Source organism: Artemia sp. Qi Xiang Cuo, chromosome 6 (assembly GCF_049724085.1).
Source record: "Artemia sp. Qi Xiang Cuo chromosome 6, ASM4972408v1, whole genome shotgun sequence".
Lineage (NCBI taxonomy): Eukaryota > Metazoa > Arthropoda > Branchiopoda > Anostraca > Artemiidae > Artemia > Artemia sp. Qi Xiang Cuo.
The window spans coordinates 82584541-82608276 of record NC_142799.1 but is presented as its reverse complement, the minus strand read 5'-3'; the positions used below and the strand labels follow the sequence as shown (position 1 = coordinate 82608276).

Genomic DNA, 23736 nt, shown 5'->3' with positions numbered 1-23736 from the left:
GACATTACACGTGGTCAAACAACCAAAGATCTATTGACCTTGACCCCAAAGATACTCTATCGATATTTCTTTAATAAATAATATCCCCACTCGAGTATGAAAATCACCCCTCATGATATTACACGTGGCCAAACACCAACAGATCGATTGACCATGACCCCCATTAGACTCGATCGATAATCCTTGAATAAATAATTCCCCCATCGATTATGTAAATCACCCCTCATGCCATTACACGTGGCCAAACAACAACAACAACAGACCGATTGACCTTGACACCCCCATTAGACTCGATCGATAATCCTTGAATAAATTATGTCCCCCCAGCATTAAACTAAATTGTAGATGGCAGCACGGTGTTCTCGTGGGGCTGGTACCCCCTCCTCTACTAATCCAGCGCCCCCCTCATCGAAATGCCCCTTCCTCCATGAACACATCCTCCATGGAATATCTTCCCACATAACCCCCTCCTCCACCCCCTCCCACGAGGAAAAATCCTTCATGAAAACGGCTGTATACTTCCCAATAACCAATACTATATGTAAACAATGGTCAAAGATCAAAACTCGCAGCCCTTCCCTCGGTAACTGTGGGGGCTGAAGTCATCCTCAAAGACATATTTATTAGATTTTTGAATATGCTGAACAAAATGGCTATCTCAAAATTTTGATCAGGTGACTTCGGGTAAAAAAATGAGCGTGGGAGGGGGCCTAGTTGTCCTCCAATTTTTTGATCACTTAAAAAGGGAACCAGAACTTTTAATTTCCGTTTGAATGATCCCTCTATTCTAGGATCACTGGGTTGATACGATCACCCCTGAGACAAAAAACAAATAAACACGTATCCGTGATCTTTCTTCTGGCCAAAAAAAAAAAAAATTACAAAATTTTACATTTTTGCAGATAGGAGGATTAAACCTCTCATTTAGGATTCTCTGATACGCTGAATCTGATGGTGTGATTTTCATTAAGATTCTATCATTTTTAGGGGGTGTTTCCCCTTTTTTCAAAAATCAGAAAAATATTTTCAGGCTCATAACTTTTGATGGGTACGAATAAACTTGATGAAACCTATATATTTGAAATCAGCATAAAAACCCGATTCTTGGTATCAAAATAGTATCCGTTTTTTAGAGTTTCGGTTACTATTGAGCCGGGTCGCTCCTTATTTACAGTTACCACGGGTACATTGGGAAATCCGGGTCTCTCTCCATGAGAGATTCCGGTACTTGTGTCTTTTGCGCAACTCATTTAAGCTTATGATGTGTAAAACTCAAGAACAAACCGGTTTCTTCGTTAGTTCCTTCGTTACTTTAGAAAAAAATTTGGGCTATATATTTGCACATTAGAGGGGGGAGGGTAAAGTACAGGAGTATGCATGGAAAATGTGTTAGGTATAATTATTCTGCATATTACGAAGTGCGAATTATTTTCTGACTTCAAATAAAATAGTCCTATTCTGAAACTTGTAAAACAAACGCTAAAGTGGTTCGGAACATGCCAATATACAGATTGTCCTAAGCCCTTAAAAAAAAAAAAAACTCGCAAGGTTTTGTTTTGAACTTATTTTGTTTTACAGAAAGAAAATTTGTACTGGGGCTATCAATTTTTGAACCGTTACTGAGATTTGTTCTTCTTCTTTTTTTTGATCAACTCATTTCTTGAATCATGATCACAACCACGCAAGGTTTACTTTCATAATGGCAAAAACAGTAAAACTAAGTATGTTAAGGGTTAATGGCTGTAAGGGTTAAGAAAGGCATGAGCCTTGAAAGTGTTAACTCTAAGTTTTGCCGTTCTAGCAGAGTTCTCGCTTTTACCCCATCCTCCTAGATTTGAAAAATAAATTTGCTGGTGCTTATATTAAAAGATTGCTTTTCAGGTATTTTCCTTGAAAAAATAAAAAAAAAATTCTCAATTTTTTTCTGTAATATATAATATATTATAATATATACTATAGTATATACATATTTTACCCCCCGCCTCATTTCCATGAATTGACGACGATGTTCTCGCCAGCTTTGTTATAACAATGAAACCATCAGGCGTTATACAAGGTCAACGGCGTTATACAAGGTCAGCCATCACGCGTTATACAAGATTTTGAAAAATAATTTTTTTGGCGTTTATATTGAAAGATTGCTTTTCTGGTATTTTCCTTGAAAATATAAAAAAAATTATCACCCTCCTAGATTTTGTTAAGACGTATTTTCACCCCCTCCCCACCCCACCTCACTTCCATGAATTGACAACAGTGTTCTCGCCAGCATTGTTATAACAATACAACCGTTAGGCGTTATACAAGGTCAACGTCACTGAAAAAGTGACTGATACAAAGCAAAGGGCAAAGGTCTAGAGTGGTTTATTTTTATTGGCAATTATTCAAAATAATAAACCTGAGCCTCTACAAGCTGCTCGAAACGATTGTAAAGCAGCTGCTAACAGGTGCAGAAGTCTCCCATCTGTAAAAACATTGTCGCAACTGTTTTTTTTAGAGGGGGGTTTTAATTTACTTCGATTTTTAAAGAAATGATGAGAAAGAGCATTTTTTTTCAATTGATTGAGTGATTGATTGAGAGTCAAAGAGCTACAGCCGTCTGTTATCATGCGCATTGTACTTTCCTTGGGCTGTTACTATGTTTAATGTTCATTGTATGTAAATAAACAGTTTCGTAAATAAAATAGTCAATAATATCATTAGTCTACTACTACTACTGTTACTACTACTAACAACTCACAACAGCACCAAGCCGCCTGAGGCCAACACAGCTATGCACGCTCCTTCTCTATTCCAACCTATTAAAAGAATCCCTTTTGCACCCTCCCAGGAAGTTCTCATTTCCTTTAAATTGTTCTTTATAACATCATCCCAGACGAGGATGATCTGCTTTCCGTTTAGCCTTAGACGGTTGGCTGAAAAGGACAATCTTCGGCAATATGTCATCCTCCATCCGCACAACGTGTCCTAACCATCTCAACCTTTCTTTCATTATAGCCCTAGAAAGCGGTATTGAACTACATTTTCCGTACAGCCTATTGTTAAAAATACGGTCAGTCAGCAGGGTACCCAGAACAATCCCTAAGCAATTTCTCTGGAAAACATCTAGCAAATCTTCATCCGCTTTTTGAAGCGCCCATGCTTCAGAGCCATATTTGACCACTGTCATCACTGTAGCTCTCTAATATTCTAATCTTGGTTTGCAATGCCTGGAGAGGAGGACGGAGGGTCGGGCACCATAAAAATTTTAGTGGCTTGAAAACCACGCACAATTTTGACAGTGTGCGCTGGCGTACCATGATGCAATAAAGACCAAGTGCCTTGAGCGTGGTATTCAGGTCTCATTTGCGTGCAATTCTGGCACACATTATCAGATTGAATTTTAAATAGCAAACAGCTAAGAAGCGTCACTACCTCAAAAACAAAATCAATATGTAGATGTCACTATAGGCTTGGACAAAGGACCAGTAGCTTTTCCAATATATCAAATTTACCATACAATAGACACACATAGAAGATTTATAATATATCCTTATAAAGTTACCAAGAACCTTCAAAGTAGGAAGATATAGATGCGAAATCCTTGTAGACTTGAGATGATTTTTTAAATAGCGACATGAAAATCGTAGAGGCTTAAAGACAAGGGGGACACCTCTAGAAAATTTTAACTACCATTATTTAGCACCTGAATTCCTTTCTGGTTCTTTTAATTATTTCTATTGATTCCAGAAAATTTTTTAACAGCTTGTTTGGGCAATTATCTTGAATCTCAACCCCCTACAAGTACTTTTTAGGATCGTAATTTTAAAAAGAAACAGCATTTAAAAATTTCTTTTAAGACAAAAGTCAAAGTTTTCTAATATACCATTTCAAAAAAATTGATAATTGGCACAATGAACTAGACAAAACAAGCCAAACGAAGGTTCGAATACAGAATGCTTGAATTTTAGAGATTGATGGGTGGTTTTTCAAAATATTTTTGCCCTATAGATCCCGTGTTTCATATTGGCCCTGTTTGGAGCCCATATGTTAAAAACCTGAAGTTAGAAAATTCGGCCTTACCTTTTGGGAAGATATGCTAAGAATTAAATTAATAGTTTCAGGGAGTTTCACAAACCAGGACATATGGAGGAAATTTTTGATTTTCGGTCAATAATTAGAAAAAATTGAACAGCGACTTTTTTAACATAAATTTGTACAATTTTAACAAATAAATTTTAATTCTAACAACTTCTTTTTATAGCTATGAATTTATGTACCGCTTTAACGATTTACTTACGTCATACGTTGGCATGGCTTTAAGCAAATCTGCAGCAGTGCTAAATGCACGTGTGTCTCGACCAGAATGAAGAAGAAGAAGATTTCTTGCTAAGTCCATTCTTCGCTGAAAAATAAATATACATGTAAAAGAAATAGTCATTATTTAAAAATTGGAATAAAATAATAACATACGAATTGTAAAATCACTATTGCACCTAAAAGTGGTAACTATGATTTCTTAAGCCAACTATCCATAGATTTTAAATGCATCAGAATATGTTCGCCAACCTAAAGTTAAATATTTACACTGTGTCAAAGTTACAGCCATCAAGTGAACGATAAAAACCATAAAGACCTCCAAGGGTCATTGCTGGCGCATAGGACATCGAATCGACGTTCCAGGGGGTGGACCTTTTTATAGGGACAAGTAGCAAGCCTGTCGCCCAACCTTGCCGCTGCGGGTATCGATCCCTGGGCCGGGTGCTGCCAATTAGAGCATCAAGCCAGTATATTACCATGGGGTATTTAGGAGAAAGAGGGATAATGCTATATGACATCGAGTGTGGTGTCTTTTTTTCTTCCAACGACTTTCAACAACAATAAATTGATGATATGTAACACTGATGATCGGTTGAGTTAATTTCCACAAAGAAAGGTCGCCACAATCTATATCGGTAACTGATTTCATTTCAGGGGATAATTCCAACTAAGATCAACTACGCGATGACACTTATCGTCCCAGATTTTGACGAAACTCGGTAGGTTATTCCTTTTATAATAATAATGATTGCAGCGTCCATTCTCAACGCGAATACGTCCATACAACCCATTGGGAAGACATTATGGCAGCAGCCCATTTGAGGGACGAAAGGCGTCTCTTCGTCGATGCCCTGGGTGCATCCGGAGGCACAAGAGGATCTAAGGTCTAACTTACTACAGCGGCAGTTGTAACCTAGCAAAGAACGAACCCCTACCCATAGTGACCGAAAATTTAAAATCGTGTTTAAAAAAAAAAAAAAAATGAGGAGGAATCACCATCGAAGTAATTATAATAATATAATAACAACAACAATATCAATGCTGATGTTGTAACCGTCTGTACGAAACAAGAATGCACTTAGAGGAGCATAAAAGAGAAAAAAGAAAGTGCTAAGAATAAATTCACAAGAAAAATAACAACCCAGCTGTTAAGACATACTTAAACTAAACAGTTAAGCGGAAAGTTGGTGATACTTTCGCGACGCTAACGAACATATCCACAACCTGGTTCATTTTTGAAAAAAAAACGCCACATCTATTGGAAGTGCATTGGTTGAGAGTTCACAGTGGCTGCAGAAGATATTTGCAAAAGCGGTAGAATATGGATCGAATTTTCTTCTTCTGTCAAAATGTGAAGAAATGCCATAGTTGAACCAGAAAGAAAACACGTGGGGCAAAAAAAAGCATTAGGCTCTGCCCAGGGTCCTCTTCTGAAACCTTTCATTAATTCGGGAAAAGACCACGTATGAGTTTCCGATCTTTCCTGTCAGCGCTGAAATAACAAGTGTTTTAATAGCCTTAAAAATTGCGCCAAACAGGAGACCTTAGTATTCAAGAGGAAACGTTGCGTAAATATTAGATGGGTCAACGTTCACAGTTATGGGAGGTCGCTGAGACGGAGTTTAGACGTGAAACTAAACCGTAGCAACGGTAAAATTTCTGGACCATCGTGCTTAATTCTTCTTCTTCTTCTTTGGATTAGTATGGAGACACTTCAACACAATCTGGTCACAGGAATAATATTCCGAGCCCTGCAGTGTGTCGCTGCAGCTGAGTTTGAACTCTGAGTCCCAAAGGCCTATTAAATTTGTGTTATCAAAAATACGGTATATTTGAATATGCTACTTCAATCACTTTCGGGATAATACGGGGCAACAAAACAACCTAGAGTCTTTTTGATGACGTCATTTCGTGAAAACATGGATGGAGGGGCTGATTCTCCGGAGACTAGTCCGTCACAAGAATATGTGGAAAGAATTTAGTCAGATTTAAAAATGCCTGTATAATGATGAAGATGACAAGATTTTACATCATGACCTACAAACCAGCCCTATATAGTAAATATTTGCCACCTATGGTTTGAGGATAGTATAACATGAAGTTAGATTATCCTCCTTTCAGTGCAACAGTCCTTTAAAAGCCTTTCCTTCAATTCCTTTTTAATCAGGGAAGGCCAGTGATCCTAATGACCTGCCCCTAACTACCTCAGATTACCCCCAACTTGTCATTGCGACAGAAAAAGACCAGGTGTCTTTTTATGTCTTGGTCAATTCTTAAAATAAGTTTAATCTTATTAATACCATTAATCTTATTGAATCTTATAAATATATCATTTTAATTGAATTAAAATCAAGTAGTTGCGGACGTAGAGCCATACGCTAATTGTAGAAAAAGCCAAGACATTTAGTCCTGGTGAGTGAGATGGCAAGTCTGGCATAAGCCCTTTTACGGTTTGTATAAAAATGATGTCATTTCATTTATTGATAGACAAGTCTATCTATCATCCGTCCATACGTCATTCCCAAGGCAGAACTAAGGTAAATAGTCATAGAACTAAAGGATGAAAGATTGGATCGATTTTTGGTTGACGCGTGACAAACAATGTCCACTGGACTTGTATGCAAAATCTGGGACTGAATTTGCTTGGACTCACGGGCGAACAAGTGGCACCTAAGCCTAATAGGCTTGGCCGCTTGTAGTCTAATCGTGGAATACCATGTTATAGGTTTCGACACATGACCAACAAGTCCCTTGGACTCGGACTCGCAGGCGAATGGTGAAACCTATAGTTTTCCATGTGTTTGGTTAAATGGCACGGGTAAACGCCGGGAATAAGTATGACTCTCTTATTGGACAAATACTTGTGTGTTAGAGTTTCACATAACAGCCTGAAACCCGTAAACATGGCATCAGATTGAAACAAAAAGTACACCATTGGAATTACCATGGCCGAAAACCCTGAGCACGAAAATTACTACCGGCTGGCTTGAACAACAAGGAAAATCACTTTTTTGCATGGGAGGCATTGATGTGTCCTGTTTTTTTTTTTTCTCCAGTGCTAGCTGGGAAATGCAAAATCATAGAGAGTGGTTCAAGGACTCATTTTAAGGGAAATAGCTACATCTACGTACAATTGGGATTAACAAAAGACAATATTTAAGATAAAATCAATCTTTTGACAAAAACTGCATCTTCGTATACAAGATGATGAATGACGTTATAACGTTATAATCGTAGGTTACAACCATCAATGACGTTATAGTAAAACTATATGATGAAGGCAGTTACAATGACATCAGTATCTGAGAAAACCAAGAAAAGTATCTGAGCTGAGCAACTGAAATATATACTGTAAGAAAACAGCACTACATTAAAAATAGACAAAGAATGTTAGAAATATGAAAAACAAATTTTAAAGGGATAAAAAGGCCACTGAAAGGAAAGGTTCACGAACCCACGTAAGGATGGTTACTAAGTTGTCTTGTAATTTCCAAGTGTAGAGATATTTTTCTTAGTCTTTTTAGAATTTGGTAAATGTTGTATGCATTTCTCACCTACAATTACTTTAATCGTGCCTCTTATCCATTCAACCATAGGCAGTACTATAGCACTGCCTAAGTAAAGAGCAAAGTTGGCATAATACATTACTTTTCTTTTCTTTCTTTTCACCGAAGTACTTCGTATGGAAGGACTTGTCATAGAAACTTTTAAAGGGGCTCATTTGATTGGAAACTAAAAGTTCTAGTGTAACTTTTTAAGAGTCAAGGGTCATTGGAGGGCAACCAGCCTCAGGCATCTTTTTTCCGTAAATTCATCGGATAAAAATTTAAAGATAGCCATTTTGTTCAGCATAGTTCAGAAATCCAATAACTATGCCTCTTTTCCCACAGCCCTCGATACAAGTTTTGTAAGTTATACAATTCGTCCATTGTTTACATATAGTGTTTGTTACTAGGAAAGGATGATATTTTTGGCCATGGGTGTTCAAAAAAGCAAAAAGGTTTCAGGTGAAGCTTTCAGAAAATGTTGAACTAAATCAAAACACGCCACATCCATGGAGGTTATCAAAAGGGTTTATCTCAGTAACGGGTTAGTCCTTACAGTTTAAGCATTAGGGCATTAAGTTGGAACTTTGACGGAATGATGAGGGTGATAATCAATAGACTAAAATGCAATATGGACACGCTAAAACTACTTCTACTACAGAAGGAATATTGAGGGAGAATTAAATCAAATCATTTCACATTTCGTGAATGCAGGTTGTCAAAAGGGCATATCAGCAATATCTCAGGAACGGCTTAGAGCATCAAAATAAAACTTTTAGAATATGTTGAGGCGGACTTTGAACTAATCAAAATTCATTTTGCACATACTGCTACTACAACTACTGCTGCTACTAGGGGGCTAATGTTATGAAGACGAAACTTTCAGGGATTGCTTAGGGGGAGTTTTAACTAAATCAAAATACTATACGCATGCAGGTTGTCAAAGGGCACATAAGTAATAACTTAGAATCAAATCATAATTGTATAAGACACCCTGAATTCGTCTATTTTTGCTTAGTTTTGGTCATTAAATCCTCACAAGTTAGAGAGGAAGGCTCTATCTTAATTTTTCGAAAGTGAAAGAATTTACTAGATGAATGGCAAAAAATCCTGGCTGTTGCTCAACAGAAAAGAAGAGCGTTTGTGTGAATACAGCTTTTCTTTGCCTTTCTATTCCTGTTTTTTTCTTCACATTATATCATATTCCAACGTATTCGTTATTAAGGCTATGGCCTTGTGCCTTTGACAGATTCATCATACAAATAGGAGAACGGCTGATTCGAACTTCAAGATTTTCCAATTAAAAAATCGGTTTCAATCTTCGGTCTTAATTACCAATCATAGAAATTACGCTTATACGATAAAATATCCGAACTCACCGAATTACACATGTAACATCTTATTAGCACATTAGTCCTGTGTATTTTTTTTTTATCCTTAAGCATGGCTTGGGCATAAAGTGGCTCCCAAACTCGTTTATTATTGATATAAATTTAAGACTTGAGCCCCTACCTTCAAAGGCAAACCGATCCCAAAGTTTAGTTTACATTTAGAATACGTCAGTTGTTCGTCCGAGTTTCGTTTTTTCGATGATTGTGAACTCATTTTTACTTTTTGAAGAAAGGTTCAAGGGAACACATTACTGTTGCATCAAATTCCTAGCTTCTTCTTCTTCCTCTTATTCACAGCAGGCGGGCTATTCAGTCGGTACTATTTAGCCCTCTTCTTTTTGCTTGACTCTGTGGGCTACAGAGCTACTGTCTTGGTTGTCTCTTATTTATTGGATATTCTAAAATATCTTTCAGTAGATCTTTTGACTCGAGGAGTTAAAATATAAGATGATAGATATTGATTTCTGTGCTCTGTGTGCAGGTATAGTTGGCTAGGCTGGCTATAGCAACCAATTGTTTTTTTCTTCTTCTTCTTCTTTTATCTTTTGACATCAGTTGAGCAGCTCATCTACGAAAACTAAATTATGTTCGATATTGCCATGCCCTTTCACGTAAGTCTGAGGGATTGAAGTCATCCGATTATTTTTTTTGGGAGGGGGGGGGGGTCATTGGCAGCTAGATTCGATTAGAAATAAAATTAAATAGGCACATTCGCCTTTCCTGAATAAAGGGTAATCATTGATAAGGAATCTGCTGGTTTTGCAACAAACTAATGTTCCCACTCTTCCCGGCGAGACCTATACTCTACAATTAATGACAACTCATCACAGCCAGAGGCCGCCTGATGCCAACACAAACGCACCCAATTATACAATAACCTCCATGATAAAGGGCAATGAGCGATTAGGAGTCTGCTGGTTTTGTGACACACTAATTTTCGCACTCTTTCCGGCGGCCCCGACATACTACTATTACTGACAACTCATCATAGCTAGAGGCCACCTAATTCCAACATAAATATACCGGCTCATCCACCACCCAACTCTGCTTGGAGTTTCAATTTTTATTCTATCACGTGAAGTTCCCTGCCTTAAACATATTCTTATAACCGCTTTCCAGCCCTTTCAAGGAAGTTCTACTTTTCGTTTGGCCCAACTCTGAATTGTCAGAAGCGTGATGTTTGACAACCTATCATTCTTATTCTGTAAAACGTGACCTAACGCTCTTGACTGTTATTTCATTATAGTTCTACAAAATAGGACAAAAGTACATTTTTCGTGTAAATTCTTGTTTGATAAATAGACACTCAAACTAGGACCTAAAGCTTTAAATTTAGACAATTTCTTTGGAAATCTTCCTCAGTACTTCGAAGGTAACTTGGCTATTGTCATTACCGAGGCCACTCGCACCCTAATCTTAGTTCTAAGACTTACCTTCCTATTCTTCAAAACTTTTTTCTACTCCCAAACAACAAACTACATTTGGGCTATTCTACTTTTTGCATCTTCACTGCCTCCAACACCCCTTACAAATAACATTGCCTATGGAAGTGATTATACCCATCCTACAAATGAATTCCTTCTTACTCTTTGTTGAATTATTATGAAGACGCTTTCGCATCATCTTATCACCGGGATTAAGTGAAGTGTCAGGCCCTGCGGCGGGTTGTTGCAGCCGAGATCAAACCTTCCGGGTTTCAATTATCAAGTAGAGACCAATATCACTGCACCATTTGAGGCAGCGCAATCGCGCTGCCTAAGTAAAGAACAATGTTGGCACAATGTATTATTTATTATTTTTTTTTCTTTAGATCAGGGAACTTCGTATCGAATGAGTTGTCGAAGAATCATCGAAAAAGGCTCATTCGATTGGAAATTGGAGTGGCTTGCGCCCTTTTTAATAGTCGAAAGTAATTGGAAGACAACTAACACCCCTTCAACACAGACCATTTCCCCAAACACATCGAATCAAAATTTTGAGATAGCCATTTTGTTCAGCGTAGTTGATTTCCAGACAGAAATAATGTTTTTGAGGAGGACACTCCCCCACAGCCCTCAGGGCAAGGGTCGTCAGTTATGCCCTGGGGGCATATACGGTTTTTATAGAGCGGGTTGTCGTAGAAACGTCAAAAAAGGCTCAATCAATTGGAAATTCAAAGGACTAGTGCCCTTTTTAAAAGTCAAAAGAAATTGGAGGGCAACTAACCCCCCTCTCACACCCACCTTTTCCCAAACACAACCAATTAAAATTTTGAGACAACCATTTTGTTCAACGTAGTTGAAAGTTGTAGTTGAAGGTTTTTATAGAAAGCGTTGTCGTAGAAACTTCAAAAAGGGCTCATTTGATTGGAAAATGAAATGGCTACTGCCCTATTTAATAATCGAAAGTGACTGGAAGACAACTAACACCCCTTCCACGCCCACCATTTATCCAAACACATCCAATCAAAATTTTGAGATAGCTATTTTGTTTAAAGCAGTTGAAAGGTCCGAAAAACTATATCTTTGAGGATGACATTTCCCCCACAGCCTTCATGGTAAGGGTTGTAAGTTATGCTCTGGGGGAAGGGCTGTATCCAGGATTTTTGTTCGGGGGGGGGGGGTTACCCAATTTTTTCCTGTGGACTTTGTCTAACATCCTCGAGCAACATTACGTTAGTTCGAGACCGTTAGTCCGCCCCATGCAAACGAGGACGCGTCCACTAGGCATACTTTCGTATCTCTAAGGGGCATTTTTTTTTTTTTTTTTTTTTTTTTTTTTTTTTTTTTTTTTAGTAACTCAAAAACAAGAAAAGTATTTACATACAGTTAAATATACAAGCTAAATTTTTTTTGGGGGGGTGGGGAGACAGCAAAAACAGTTAACGCAAAAAGAAGCCAAATAGTAGAAGTAGTCTTTTTGTTTATTTTTTTGTATAATGTATTTTGTTATTAATTTTGTATAAATGTATTTTTTATTTATTTATTATTTTTTTAGCTAAAAGTAAGGGCGAATATCTATAAAACGAAATCCAAGCGACGATTTTTCTTCCCTGCAAAAATGTCGTTGACCTTGTCAGGGCAGATGTCAACGTCCCTGCGGACTGCAAGCAGGGCTAAGCCATTCAATCATTCTTCCCTGTTGAATTTCTCAGCAAGGTTTTGAGCCTTCTGAGCGTTGAGAAACTTCTTTCCGAAGTAGCAGTGCTAACAGGTAACGTCGCAAGAACAGCCAGAAGAAAAACATTTGGAAAAAAGGTGGCCTCGCATGCCTGAAGCGAAGACACAGCACAAGTAGGCCTCTCTGATATCGGAACATTCTCCCACTTGATGCGCCATAGCTCAATTTCTTGCTTCAGACAGTCGGGCTCGGGAAGAATTTCGCCATAAAATTCAACCAATGACTCCAGGTTTAATGCCTTCAGATCGACAGAAAAAATTTTGGCAGGAGAAAGGACGCTAAGATTTGACAGCAGTTTCTGGTGAAGCACAAATCGTTGTTTCAGCTCGGAAGTGAAGTGGTCCATGAAAGGAATAAAGAGCGAGGTTCTATAGTGGTTGAGAAGGTCTAAATGGTCTGCATGCATACTCCGGCACCTCTCGTCCTTGGACGAGTCATCTCCAGTCCTAAGTCACTGGCAAAACGCTGAGCTTCGTCGAAAATAGACGTGAAAGCCGTAGCAGCATTTCCTCGTATTTCCTTTGTTTTTGAAAGGACAACTTCCACGTGCCTGCATGCAGCTGCCAAATCACAGTCAACTGACTGAAGAGTCTTGCACAGTGGAAGCGTAAGGCAGAAAAAGCTCTTTGACCACATGGAGACACACAACAAATTGCGACTGGTTCATCGTGTCCAGTAACTGCGCCACTTTTGCAGAAGTTTCTGCATTTCCGTTCTCTTCAAGAGCTTCCAGGGATCGCAGGATTGGTCGGTACAGCTCAAGAAAACGTAGGACTGAATCGTGGTGCTCCGCCCATCTTGTTTCGCAGAGTCCGGTTAAAGTATGTTTCCTCGAATCCGGTAGTATTTCGTTGATCTTCTCTTTTAAATTCTGTGTCCTGAGTGGGGAAGTATGGTAAAAACTTCAGACTTGTGAGAAGACACCGAAGAAATGCTTAAATGCCGGAATAGAGCATACAGAATAGATAACCAAGTTGAGACTGTGCGCACTACAATGTACATAAAGCGCCTTCGGATACTTTTCACGTATAACAGCCTGGACATCCCTAAGATGCCCACTCATTGCTGCTACACCATCATATCGCTGAGCAACTATCTTGTTCAGATTAAGACCAAGGCTTTCGAGAAATCGCAGGATTGATGAAGCCAGACCTTGCCCAGTCAAATCAGAAACTGGGGTAAAACCAAGGAAGTCCACATGCAGGTTCCCTTTGAAAGTGTAGGGGACGCAAACAGATAGCTGCTCGGTATTCGAAACGTCCGCCGTTTCAAAGGCAATCACCGAAAAGCATGGACTTGGGGTTTACTCTTTCCACAATAGACTGCTGAAGAAGCTCCCCGGATGCGGCGATAATACCATTCTGGATGATGGGAGAAAGAAATGTGGCATTTCCGGCCGCAGAAAGAAGATGGTTCTGCAGAACATCGTCACCGTGTCTCGCCCTCAGCCGCAGTAGTGCTCGGAAGTTGCCATCATTGTGAGAAGGTTCTGGATCCGAGACCAAAATGGGGCAAGAATCATTGGTACCACGAAGGGCAAGCTGTTGCCGCCCACAAAATATCACCGTATCAACAATTGGTCGCAACTTCTGGCGATTTTCTTGAACGTGCGATTTCCTCGCCGCGTCTAGTTGATGCACGATATTGTCCTGCCTTTTCTCCAAGACAGGAATGAAATTTTCAGCCGATACGATGCAGTTTCTATTAAAACTCTGCTTGTTGGTAAGCTGTGAAGCACCCTATAGCATCCTTCCAGTTCCCGAATGGTCTGGTGACTAGATTCCCCAAGCGCTGGTGGCAGCCTTTGCCAGCTATCTCTGACGAGAACAGAACGCAAAATCTGCAAAAAGCAGCGTCCTCAGACGGAGAGTTGGACAACCAACTGAAACGAGCGAGCGAAGTTCACTGAAACTTCAGCTTCCGTTTTTCGGATACTGGAAAAACGTAGGAGATATCTGGAGTCCAAGGGCTCTTCAACAAAGGAAGTTTAGAATTTGCATCGAGACTGGATGATTTGTTGACAAAACGACCGATGTCATCTGCAAACAACGACAGAGACTGGGTTGGTGCGTGTTGCGTCGTGGTTGGTTCCAGTGTGCGTGATTCAGAAGTTTCAACGATGGCTCCAGTGCCCTTCAGATCCACAGGTGTAGATGAATGCTCCGCAGACGTCCCGCTAACGCCACTTTCAGAAACATTTCTGGTCCGCTTGGGCGTGAAAAACGACGTAATGTCAAACTTCCTCTTCTTGTTGAAAATCGCTCTTCTCTTATCCAAGTTCGAAATTGAACTGAACTGACAATCTTGCACTCTCTTATAACATTTACCTCGAGCCCCCATTATTCCTAATTTACTATGCAAGGTCTGACTTTGCATAATAAGGCGAACATGGGGTTACCTAATTGCGTAGGCTGATCACAACCGTTTACCAACCAAATTGCAATAGGATTTTTGTATGCCACAAAATGCAATAGGATAATAGCGCATATTAACCTAATTTACTACGCAAGGTCAGGTGAACATGGGGTTACCTACGGTTACCTAGTTGGTAAGCTGATCAGAATCGTTTACCCACAAAATGCAATAGGATTTAGTGTGGAAGCATATTTTTTTCTGGTAAGGTTTTGTCTTTACAGGTATCTTTTAGACTAATTTTCAACTCGGTCAAAAATTTCGGGCGGGGGGGGGGTTCAAACCGGGTAAATCCCCCCCCCTGGATACGGCCTTGTCTGGGGCATATAAGGTTTTTATTGAAAGCGTTGTCGTAGAAACTTCAAAAAAGGCTCAATCGATTGGAAATTCAAAAATTCAAACTTCGAAAAGGGCTCATTCGAGTGGAAATTGGAGTGGCGTGTGCCCTTTTTAATAGTCGAAAGTGATTGGGAAGGCTACAAAGACCCCTTCCACGCCCACCATTTCCCCAAACACATTCAATCAAAATTTTGAGATAGACATTTTGTTCAGCGTAGATGATTTCCAGAAAGAAAATATGTTTTTGAGGAGGACACCCCCCCCCACAACCCTAAGGGTAAGGGTTTTAAGTTATGCCCTGGGGGCATATAAGAACGATGTTTGCACAATGCACTGTTTATTTTCTCCCTTTTAACCAGGGCACTTCGAATCGAAGGAGCTGTCATTGAACATTCTAAAATAACTGGATCGACCGGAAATTGGAGCGATTTAGGCCCTTTTTAACAGTTAATATTTACTGTAATTCGAAAAACACCCCTTCCACTCCCACCAGTTCCCCAAACACATCCAATCAAAATTTTGAGACAGCCACTTTGATCACCATAGCCGATGTCAGAATCAGCGATATATTTTTGAGGAGGGCACTTATCCACAACCCTCAGTGAAAGAGTTTTAAGTTATGCCCTGGGGGTATGTAAGGTTTTTACAAAAAGTGTTGTCGTAAAAACTTCAAAAAGGGCTCGAATTATTGAGAATTCAAAAATTCCAACTTCGAAAAGGGCTCATTCGATTGGAAATTGGAGTGGCTTGTGTCCTTTTTAATAGTCGAAAGGGATTGCAAGGCAACTAAGACCCCTTCCACGCCCACCATTTCCCCAAACACATCCAATCAAAATTTTGAGATAGACATTTTGTTCAGCGTAGTTGATTTTCAGGTTGAAATTATGTTTTTGAAGAAGGTAATCCACCTACAGCTCTAATGGCAAGGGTTGTAAGTTATGCCCTGGGGGCATATAAGGTTTTTATAGAAAGCTTTGTCGTAGAAACTTCAAAAAGGGCTAATTTGATTTGAAATACAAAGGGCTAGTGCCCTTTTTAATAGTAGAAAGTGATTGCAGGGCAACTAAACCCCTTTCACGCCCACCTTTTCCCCAAACACATCCAATAAAAATTTTAAGATAGCCATTTTGTTCAACGTAGTTGAAAGTTCTGGAAATTAGGTACTTGAGGATGACAACCCCCCACAACCCTCAGTGCAAGAGTTGTAAGTTATGCCCTGGGGGCATATAAGGTTTATATAGAAAGTTGTAGCAGAAATTGCAAAAAGGGCTCATTCGATTGGAAATTGAAATTGCCCTTATTAATAGTCGAAAGTGAGTGTAGAGCAATTAACCCCCCTCTCACGCCCATCATTTCCCCAAAAACATTCAATCAAAGTTTTGAGATAGCCATTTTGTTCAACGTAGTTGAAAGTTCTGGAAAATTATGTTTTTAACCCCCCAGAGCCCCTAGGCCAAAAGTTTTAAGTTATGCCCTGGGGGTATATAAAGTTTTTATAGATAGAGTTGTCGCAAAAACTACAAAAGGGGCTCATTCGATAGGAAATTGAGAGGGCTAGTGCCCTTTTTAATAGTCGAAAGTGATTGGAGGGCAACTAAGCCCCTCTCACGCCCACCATTCCTCCAAACACATCCAATCAAAATTTCAGATAGCCATTTTGTTCAACGTAGTAGACAGTTTTGGAAATTAGGTCTTTGATGATGACAACCCCCCCAGCCCTCAGGGCAAGGGTTATAAATTATACCCTGGGGGCATTTAAGGTTTTTATTGAAAGTGTTCTCGTAGAAACTTCAAAAGGGCTCATTTGATCGGAAATTGAAAGGGCTAGTGCCTTTTTTTAATAGTTGAAAGTGATTGGAGAGCGACTAACACCACTCTCAAGCCCACCATTTCCCAAAACATACCCAATCAAAATTTTGAGAAAGCCCTTTTATTTAACGTAGTTGAAAGTTCTGGAAATTAGGTCTTAGAGGATAGCAACCACCCTAACAGCCCTTATGGTAAGGGTTGTAATTTAAGCCCTGGGGGCATATAAGATGTTTATAGAAAGCAAAGTTGTAGAAACTCAAAAAGGGCTCATTTGATTGGAAGTCGAAAGTCCTAGTGCCTTTTTTAATAGTCGAAAGTGATTGGAAGGCTTGACATTTTTATAGTAAAGATCGATATGGGTATAATGTATTATTTTTTGTTGTTGTTGTTGTTGTTTTGACCAGGGCACTTCGTCTCGACGGAATTGTCGTAGGAACTTCGAAAAGGGCTCATTCGATTGAAAATAGAAAGGGCTGATGCCCTTTTTAATAGTCCAAAGTGATTGGAGGGCAATTAATCCCCCTCCCACCCTCTCATTTGCCCATTATGTTTAAAAACTAAATCTTGCCTTAAGATTAAATAAAATGCACTGTGTTAATGCTAATTCCCAATAAGGCATCTCAGCAGTATCCCAAGAACGACTGAGGGTATTGTGTTCAAACTTTCGGGGCTACTTCTGCTCTTAAAATTTAACCAAATCAAAATAGGGTAAGTGTATCCAAGCTATCAAAGTAAGTAAACAGATTTTCTTGCGAATGGTATCTAGTTTTCCAGTTCAGGTCAACTAGAGGAGGCATGAAACTAAATTAAACACTACTATTTGTGTCCAGATTTTTAAAAGGGTGTAGGTTGTTAAAAATTGCTGAAAATTTTTCTTCAGCATTCAAATAGCAGGCCAAACTATAAAGTCAAAAAAAACGAAAACGATTTAAGGCATTATTGTCTTTTTCCCTGAAAAGACTATGTCACTATAAAACGAACAGAAATTAATTAAAAATACTTTTTCCACAAAATAATTTTTTCAAAGAAAATTAAAGAACTCCATTAAACAAAAAAAAAAAAATGAGGAAGAAAAAAACCAAATAATCTTCCAAGCGTGAAACTAGCGCAAATCAGCATCGATTAATAAATGAAACCCAAAACGAACAGAAATTACAATGAATAACCGAGTCAAACTCAAAGCGAGCAGAAATTAACATAAGTTGGGCTCAAAACCCCTACGCCTTCCCAAGGCCAGAACATAATTTGCACTTTACTGAAAACAATATAAATGTTTTTAGTTTTGTAACTTTAATAGATCAAATAATATTAACATTTTGATTACTTAATATCAGTACATATATATTAAACTGACAATGCACATTCATTTGTATTTTTTCAGTAAACAAAATAATGAGAAATACCTGTGAAAGGAGGAGATACAATGTATACCAATATTCAGGATGATGTTCTCGTTCACCAGAATCAATGATTTCAAAATTTGACCTTACAGGAGCTTCATTGTGCGTAGCTATCCACTCGCAAAGCTGACTCACTATTGCAGAAGCTGAAGAAAAGAGTTTATGAAACCATGCCAGCCAAGATAAAATAAGGGAGATATTCTCCCATGATATTGGGCATAAGCTCAAAGATCAAATATAGTGGCCTGGAAATACACTTTCCGTTTGTTTTGAAAACACACTACAAGGAGAAGATCATCTGCCCCCCGACCTGTCTGTCCCTATGTATGTAAGGACTTGCGTAAATGTCAATTATATCACACCTAGTTGCTGTAAGGTCTTAAAAGAAATAGTAGACCTTGCTGTGTTTGTTTGCGGGGGGAGGGGCTCGAGCCTAAGAAAAATGCATTTTTAGGCGTGCATTTTGCAAGTGCATTCGATTTTCATTGTATTTGTAAGCTTACCTGCATAGGGGAGAATTTTTTCGGAGTTCTAATCAAATTAATTGTTATCGTCTTATCATGAAACCCTATTTACAATCAGATATTAATGGCACCTAGATTGATTTTGCCTCAAAACGCACTATTATCTGATGCTAGTGATTGGATTCTAATTTGAATATTAAGACTAGCAAAAAGACATTATTCTCTACCGCAGTTTTAAACATGGCAGCCAGCAGTGGCGGATCCAGGGGATGAAGGGAGCACGCGCCCCCCTAACGTAGTCTAAAGTAGTGTAATTTACTTGATTAACGCAATTTTGCGTTAACTAAACTTGCTTCTAACGCAACTTTATCGTATCAAGCTATTTTGAGCCCACCCCCCCCCCCCAAAAAAAGTCCTGGATCCGCCCTTGGTAGCCGGTCAAAATTTTTTGTTGAATATTTTGATTGGCCATCCTGAACTAACCAGCATACAGAGAAGGGGCAGATCCAGGGGGGGAGGGCTTACTTTCATTTTTTTTCTTTTTAATCTTTTTGAAATGACCTTGTCAATTTGGTCAATTATGGCACCCACGACACATTGCCCTCCCCCCAAGATGTTGCTCTAGACGCGCCTTTGCTACTGAGCTTGAGTTTGGTAAGTCCAATTCGGCACACATGCAAATATTTACGGGATTATCCTTTGTGAGTTTCCTTTGTGAGGCAAAGGATTATCCTTTGCCTCAATTAAAGATGAGGCTCAATCGCTTGACAACAGAACGAGGGGAAAAAATACGGCTCGAAGTGAGCTACAATCAGGCCCAACAAGGGAAGAGCATGTAGGCAAAACTCCCTGGCCCTAAGCCTCCAAGGGGCCAAGAGCAGTTTTATTCCTAATGCAAAAAATTGACGCTAATAATTGTTTTCCCCTTAAATAAAAGTTTGATAACATTATAACCGGGGACTTACCCCTTTATCGACATACTCATGTCGACTTCGTGCAATTACTCTCTGATTGCTATTCCAATAAAATCCCACCACAAACATCGATGGTGGACCCCATTGGATATACATATGGATCATTTATGACTAGATACAGGTGGACCACCCTTAAGCAGAAACTCTAAAAACTTTATTAGAGGCTAAGCAAAAGCTGGAGCCTCAGCAGCAATTGATTCGCAACAAAAAAAAAACCTCAGCCTCACTCAAAACATCTACCTATATATTTGCATTTAGTAGGTTTAACAAAAATGATGATGGGTTTTATATATATATATATATATATATATATATATATATATATATATATATATATATATATATATATATATATATATATATATATTTATATACTTTGGTCAGCATATCCTGTTTGTCTTATGGCTAATAAATCAGAGCCTTTCAAGTTTTTTTTTGTAAGGGAACTTTGAACTTTGTGTTGGAGGGGGGGGTATTTGCTTCTCGGTTCTCACAAAAGAGTGCAGCCTATATTTTTTATGCTTGTCGTCCATAATTTTCTACGGCTAATGGATTATTAACAAAAAATATTTTTGTAGGTGCAATCTGGCAAGATTGAATAGGCTTCAGTTATACTTGCGCAAAAGGGAGATTCAGGTACCTAGGAGCAAGTAGATTTGTTGATTTTTGTGTTTTTGTTGTTGTTTTTTATATATCAAGCAGTTCATACTAACGAATTGTAAGTAAGCAGCAACTTGGGCCAATAGTAACCAAAACTCTAAAAGACGGAATTTTTATAACAATTAATCAATCAAAAGAATTTGCTTTTTTATGCTGATTCCAAATATATAAAACTCATTACGTTTAATATTACCCACCTAAAAGCATAAGCTAAAAGCATTGTGGTAAAGCTTCTAATTTAGTCAATTTGAAATTTAGTAAAAATATATTAAGACGCAAATACAAAGTGTAGAAATGCCACTTTTTTATTAAGATAAGGAATATATTCTGTCAAGTTTCTGCATAACGGGAAATTGAGAAATCACCACTTCCTAGCCGATACGTGGATTGCTTAAAGGAAGGCGTGGTTGATAAAGAGTTATAAAAGATACATTTGATGGGAAGGGGTAGATTTAGACTGATAAAAACTTTATGCCGGACTGACCTCTGGTCCGTTGTTTTTAGAAATACCTTGGAATCTTGTCTTATCATTGTAAGTGTCTAAGTATTCTATTATATGTTATTATAGTTTTCCAAGACTTGTGGTCTACTTGGGACAGCTAGTCCCAATAGGAAATATATATCTAGTATTATTACATGTTAATTGAATAAAAGTATTGTATCATAGCCAACCTCTCTACGATCTACCTTTAGCCCCTCGAACATACCCAGTCGGTACGCCTCATTAGTTCAGTCATAGCCTAAGGCGCGCTACCAAGGTTTAATTACCTTGAGGCCAGAGTTTATCTCCCCTATAAAGGGAGAAATAAAGGCATCTACGACTACACCACCCGAAGACCATAAAATACACTTCACAACAACTGGTGGCATTGCGGAAAAACTGGGTCGAGGAGACTAAATAAGGTTGCAAAATACAAAAAAAAATCGAAATGACCGTATTAGAAGGGGAAAGTAAATATACTTCGCTTTTAGCTGCGCTCGAATTAGCAAAACTTCGAGCAGCTTTGCTCGAACTTTGGCTATTAGAAATACATTTGTATCCCCTCAAAGATTTGGGTACAATAGATAAAATGGAAAAAAGGCTCGATCAAGAATTGCAAAATAGAAAAAAATACAGTATCTAGTTTTTAGAAAGTAGAAGCAAGTGTATAATTAACAGTTTTTTTTAGTGTTAGTAATAAATTCAATATAGTAGTTCCGTATATTACTAAATAATAAAGTATTTGTACCTTGAATCGAAAGAATAAAATGAAAGATAATACGTAAAGAAAAACAAACTCTAGCTGGACCGATGAAACGTTGGTAGAAACAGAAGAATTTTAGGCATAATGGTAGCAAATAGGGTCCTAATTCAGCCTTACTACAGGTACAGGCTATAACCTTATTTTTCAAGGACAACACTGCTACAATTTAGCAAAGGAAGCACATAAATGGTGGTTCGAACAATCACATGTTAGAATATGACATTTCCGAGTGTTTTAGGAGTAGATACGCTTCGAATATATGGTATCCTACGAAGCAATAAGCAATAGAATTACCTTTGTTAAAGCTAACAAATACTAGGCTAGCTATGTATTTTCACAAGCAAAGGGAAGGAAAAGATTTATAAATATATAATTAAAGTACTTGAGGAAAGGGATGAAAAAAAACAAGGAAAGTAACCTTATAAGTAAGAAAACAAATGTGGAAGCTTAGCAAAAGTCGCCGAAGGAAGCAAAAAAAAGTTTTTACCCAGCTGTGATGGGAACTCTACATAAGGCGAGAAGTTCGGTGAAAGAAACCGTTAATCACAGAAAATGGAGGCAGGAGGATAGGTCTTAAAAGGGTCTCCTTTACCTACACAGAGGACCTTCATCTGAATAATAGTGTTAGAAAAAGTTCAAATTCTGAATTAACAGCACAAAATTTGTCCGAAGAAAGTTCAAATTTGAATTTTAAACCATGGCTGCTTTCGAGCCATGTAGATGTAAAGCTACCAGTGTATGAAAACTGTTGAGCTTGTTTACATAGAATATAAGCCACATTAGGACAAACAGAGAAGGCAATGCATCATTTTGGGATAGCTAATATTGGTAATTCTGGTCCACTCTTACGGTTACTCAATGACGAATAATCCTCAAGTCTAGTCTGATTATACATCAGTAGAGTTTAGTCAAATATCAGGTAGAGTGTATATCAGATAAAACACGGTCTGATAGTAGAAATCAAATAGAGTGAAGCCAATAGTCCCTTATATTCAAATTTGCCTACGAGTAGATTGTATCCAGGAACCAAATAGAAATAATATTCCGGAAACAATTACACAGGATGTTGCAGTTTATATTACAATAATTAATGTTCCAATTCCTAACTTTATACGGGTTAAGGTAAACTTACTAAACACTATATATTTATAATCAGTATTAAAAGACAATTCTTTTGATATGTACATTTAAAAAAAAAATTGGGGGGTTGTTGAAAAAAAACCAAAGGAAGCTTGACTACGGAAATAGGGTCATTGGAAGCTAGCAAATTTGGAGTTGAGCTCAATCACTGCTGGTCTCTCATCGTTAAGTAAAGGCAATGTATCTACTAACCTTTGACTCTCTGAGGTGACACTTTCAGTCGAATTGGAAAAAAAAAATGTTTTTTAAGAATTTTAAAAATAATAATAGGAAAATACAGCCAGGGTTTACATTAAGTGCCGGCTATGTGTAAAAGCTAGCTGTAATCTTATTGTAATTAGTTATAGTCTAATATAATATTTTTTTATTAGTTACAAATGGTAAAAAGAAAAAAACTAATTTTAAAGAAGCGCTATAAAGGTTTAAGCAAAACTTAGAATAAGCTTAGAAAGCAAAAAGAGTGCTTGGTAAAGGAAACGAAAAGCGATATAAAAATAAATTATAACCTAAAAACATACCAGGAGGTAAAAGCCAACGACAAATCCATTAAAAATAACCAATAAATCTCATCGTCACAAGCAAACCACAGTAGTTCAAGGTAATAATTTTAACTCTAGCGATGTATTGGATCTGAGAAAACGAATTGTCACAGGAGAATCCTAGTGTAAAGAATTGGTATTCACCTGTGCCAACCCAAACACCCATATCCCAATCCGTTGAACCCTAACAGAAACTAAACGTATCCACTTTTTCTTTGAAAATAAAATATAACATTACAGAACAAAAAAAACTCGCAGTAATGAACAGAAATTCATTCTTGTAATCCTCCCAGATTCAAGCTTATCAATAAACCACAGATAATGAGCACCGAATTCAAAGTTATTTAGCCTTGCAAGGGAATTA

At 38.1% G+C, this 23736-nt stretch overlaps 1 protein-coding gene across 1 annotated transcript in view; it reads right to left on the bottom strand.

Moving 5' to 3' along the window:
* Nup75 (nuclear pore complex protein Nup75) overlaps positions 1 to 23736 on the bottom strand; it is a 125056-nt gene that overhangs the window by 82132 nt on the left and 19188 nt on the right. Inside the window, exons 3-4 of the mRNA XM_089091303.1 lie at positions 18355 to 18497; positions 4277 to 4381 (exon numbers count right to left, since the gene is read on the bottom strand). Of these exons, the coding sequence (XP_088947429.1) occupies positions 4277 to 4381; positions 18355 to 18497 (248 nt within the window). The remainder of the gene's footprint in view (positions 1 to 4276; positions 4382 to 18354; positions 18498 to 23736) is intronic.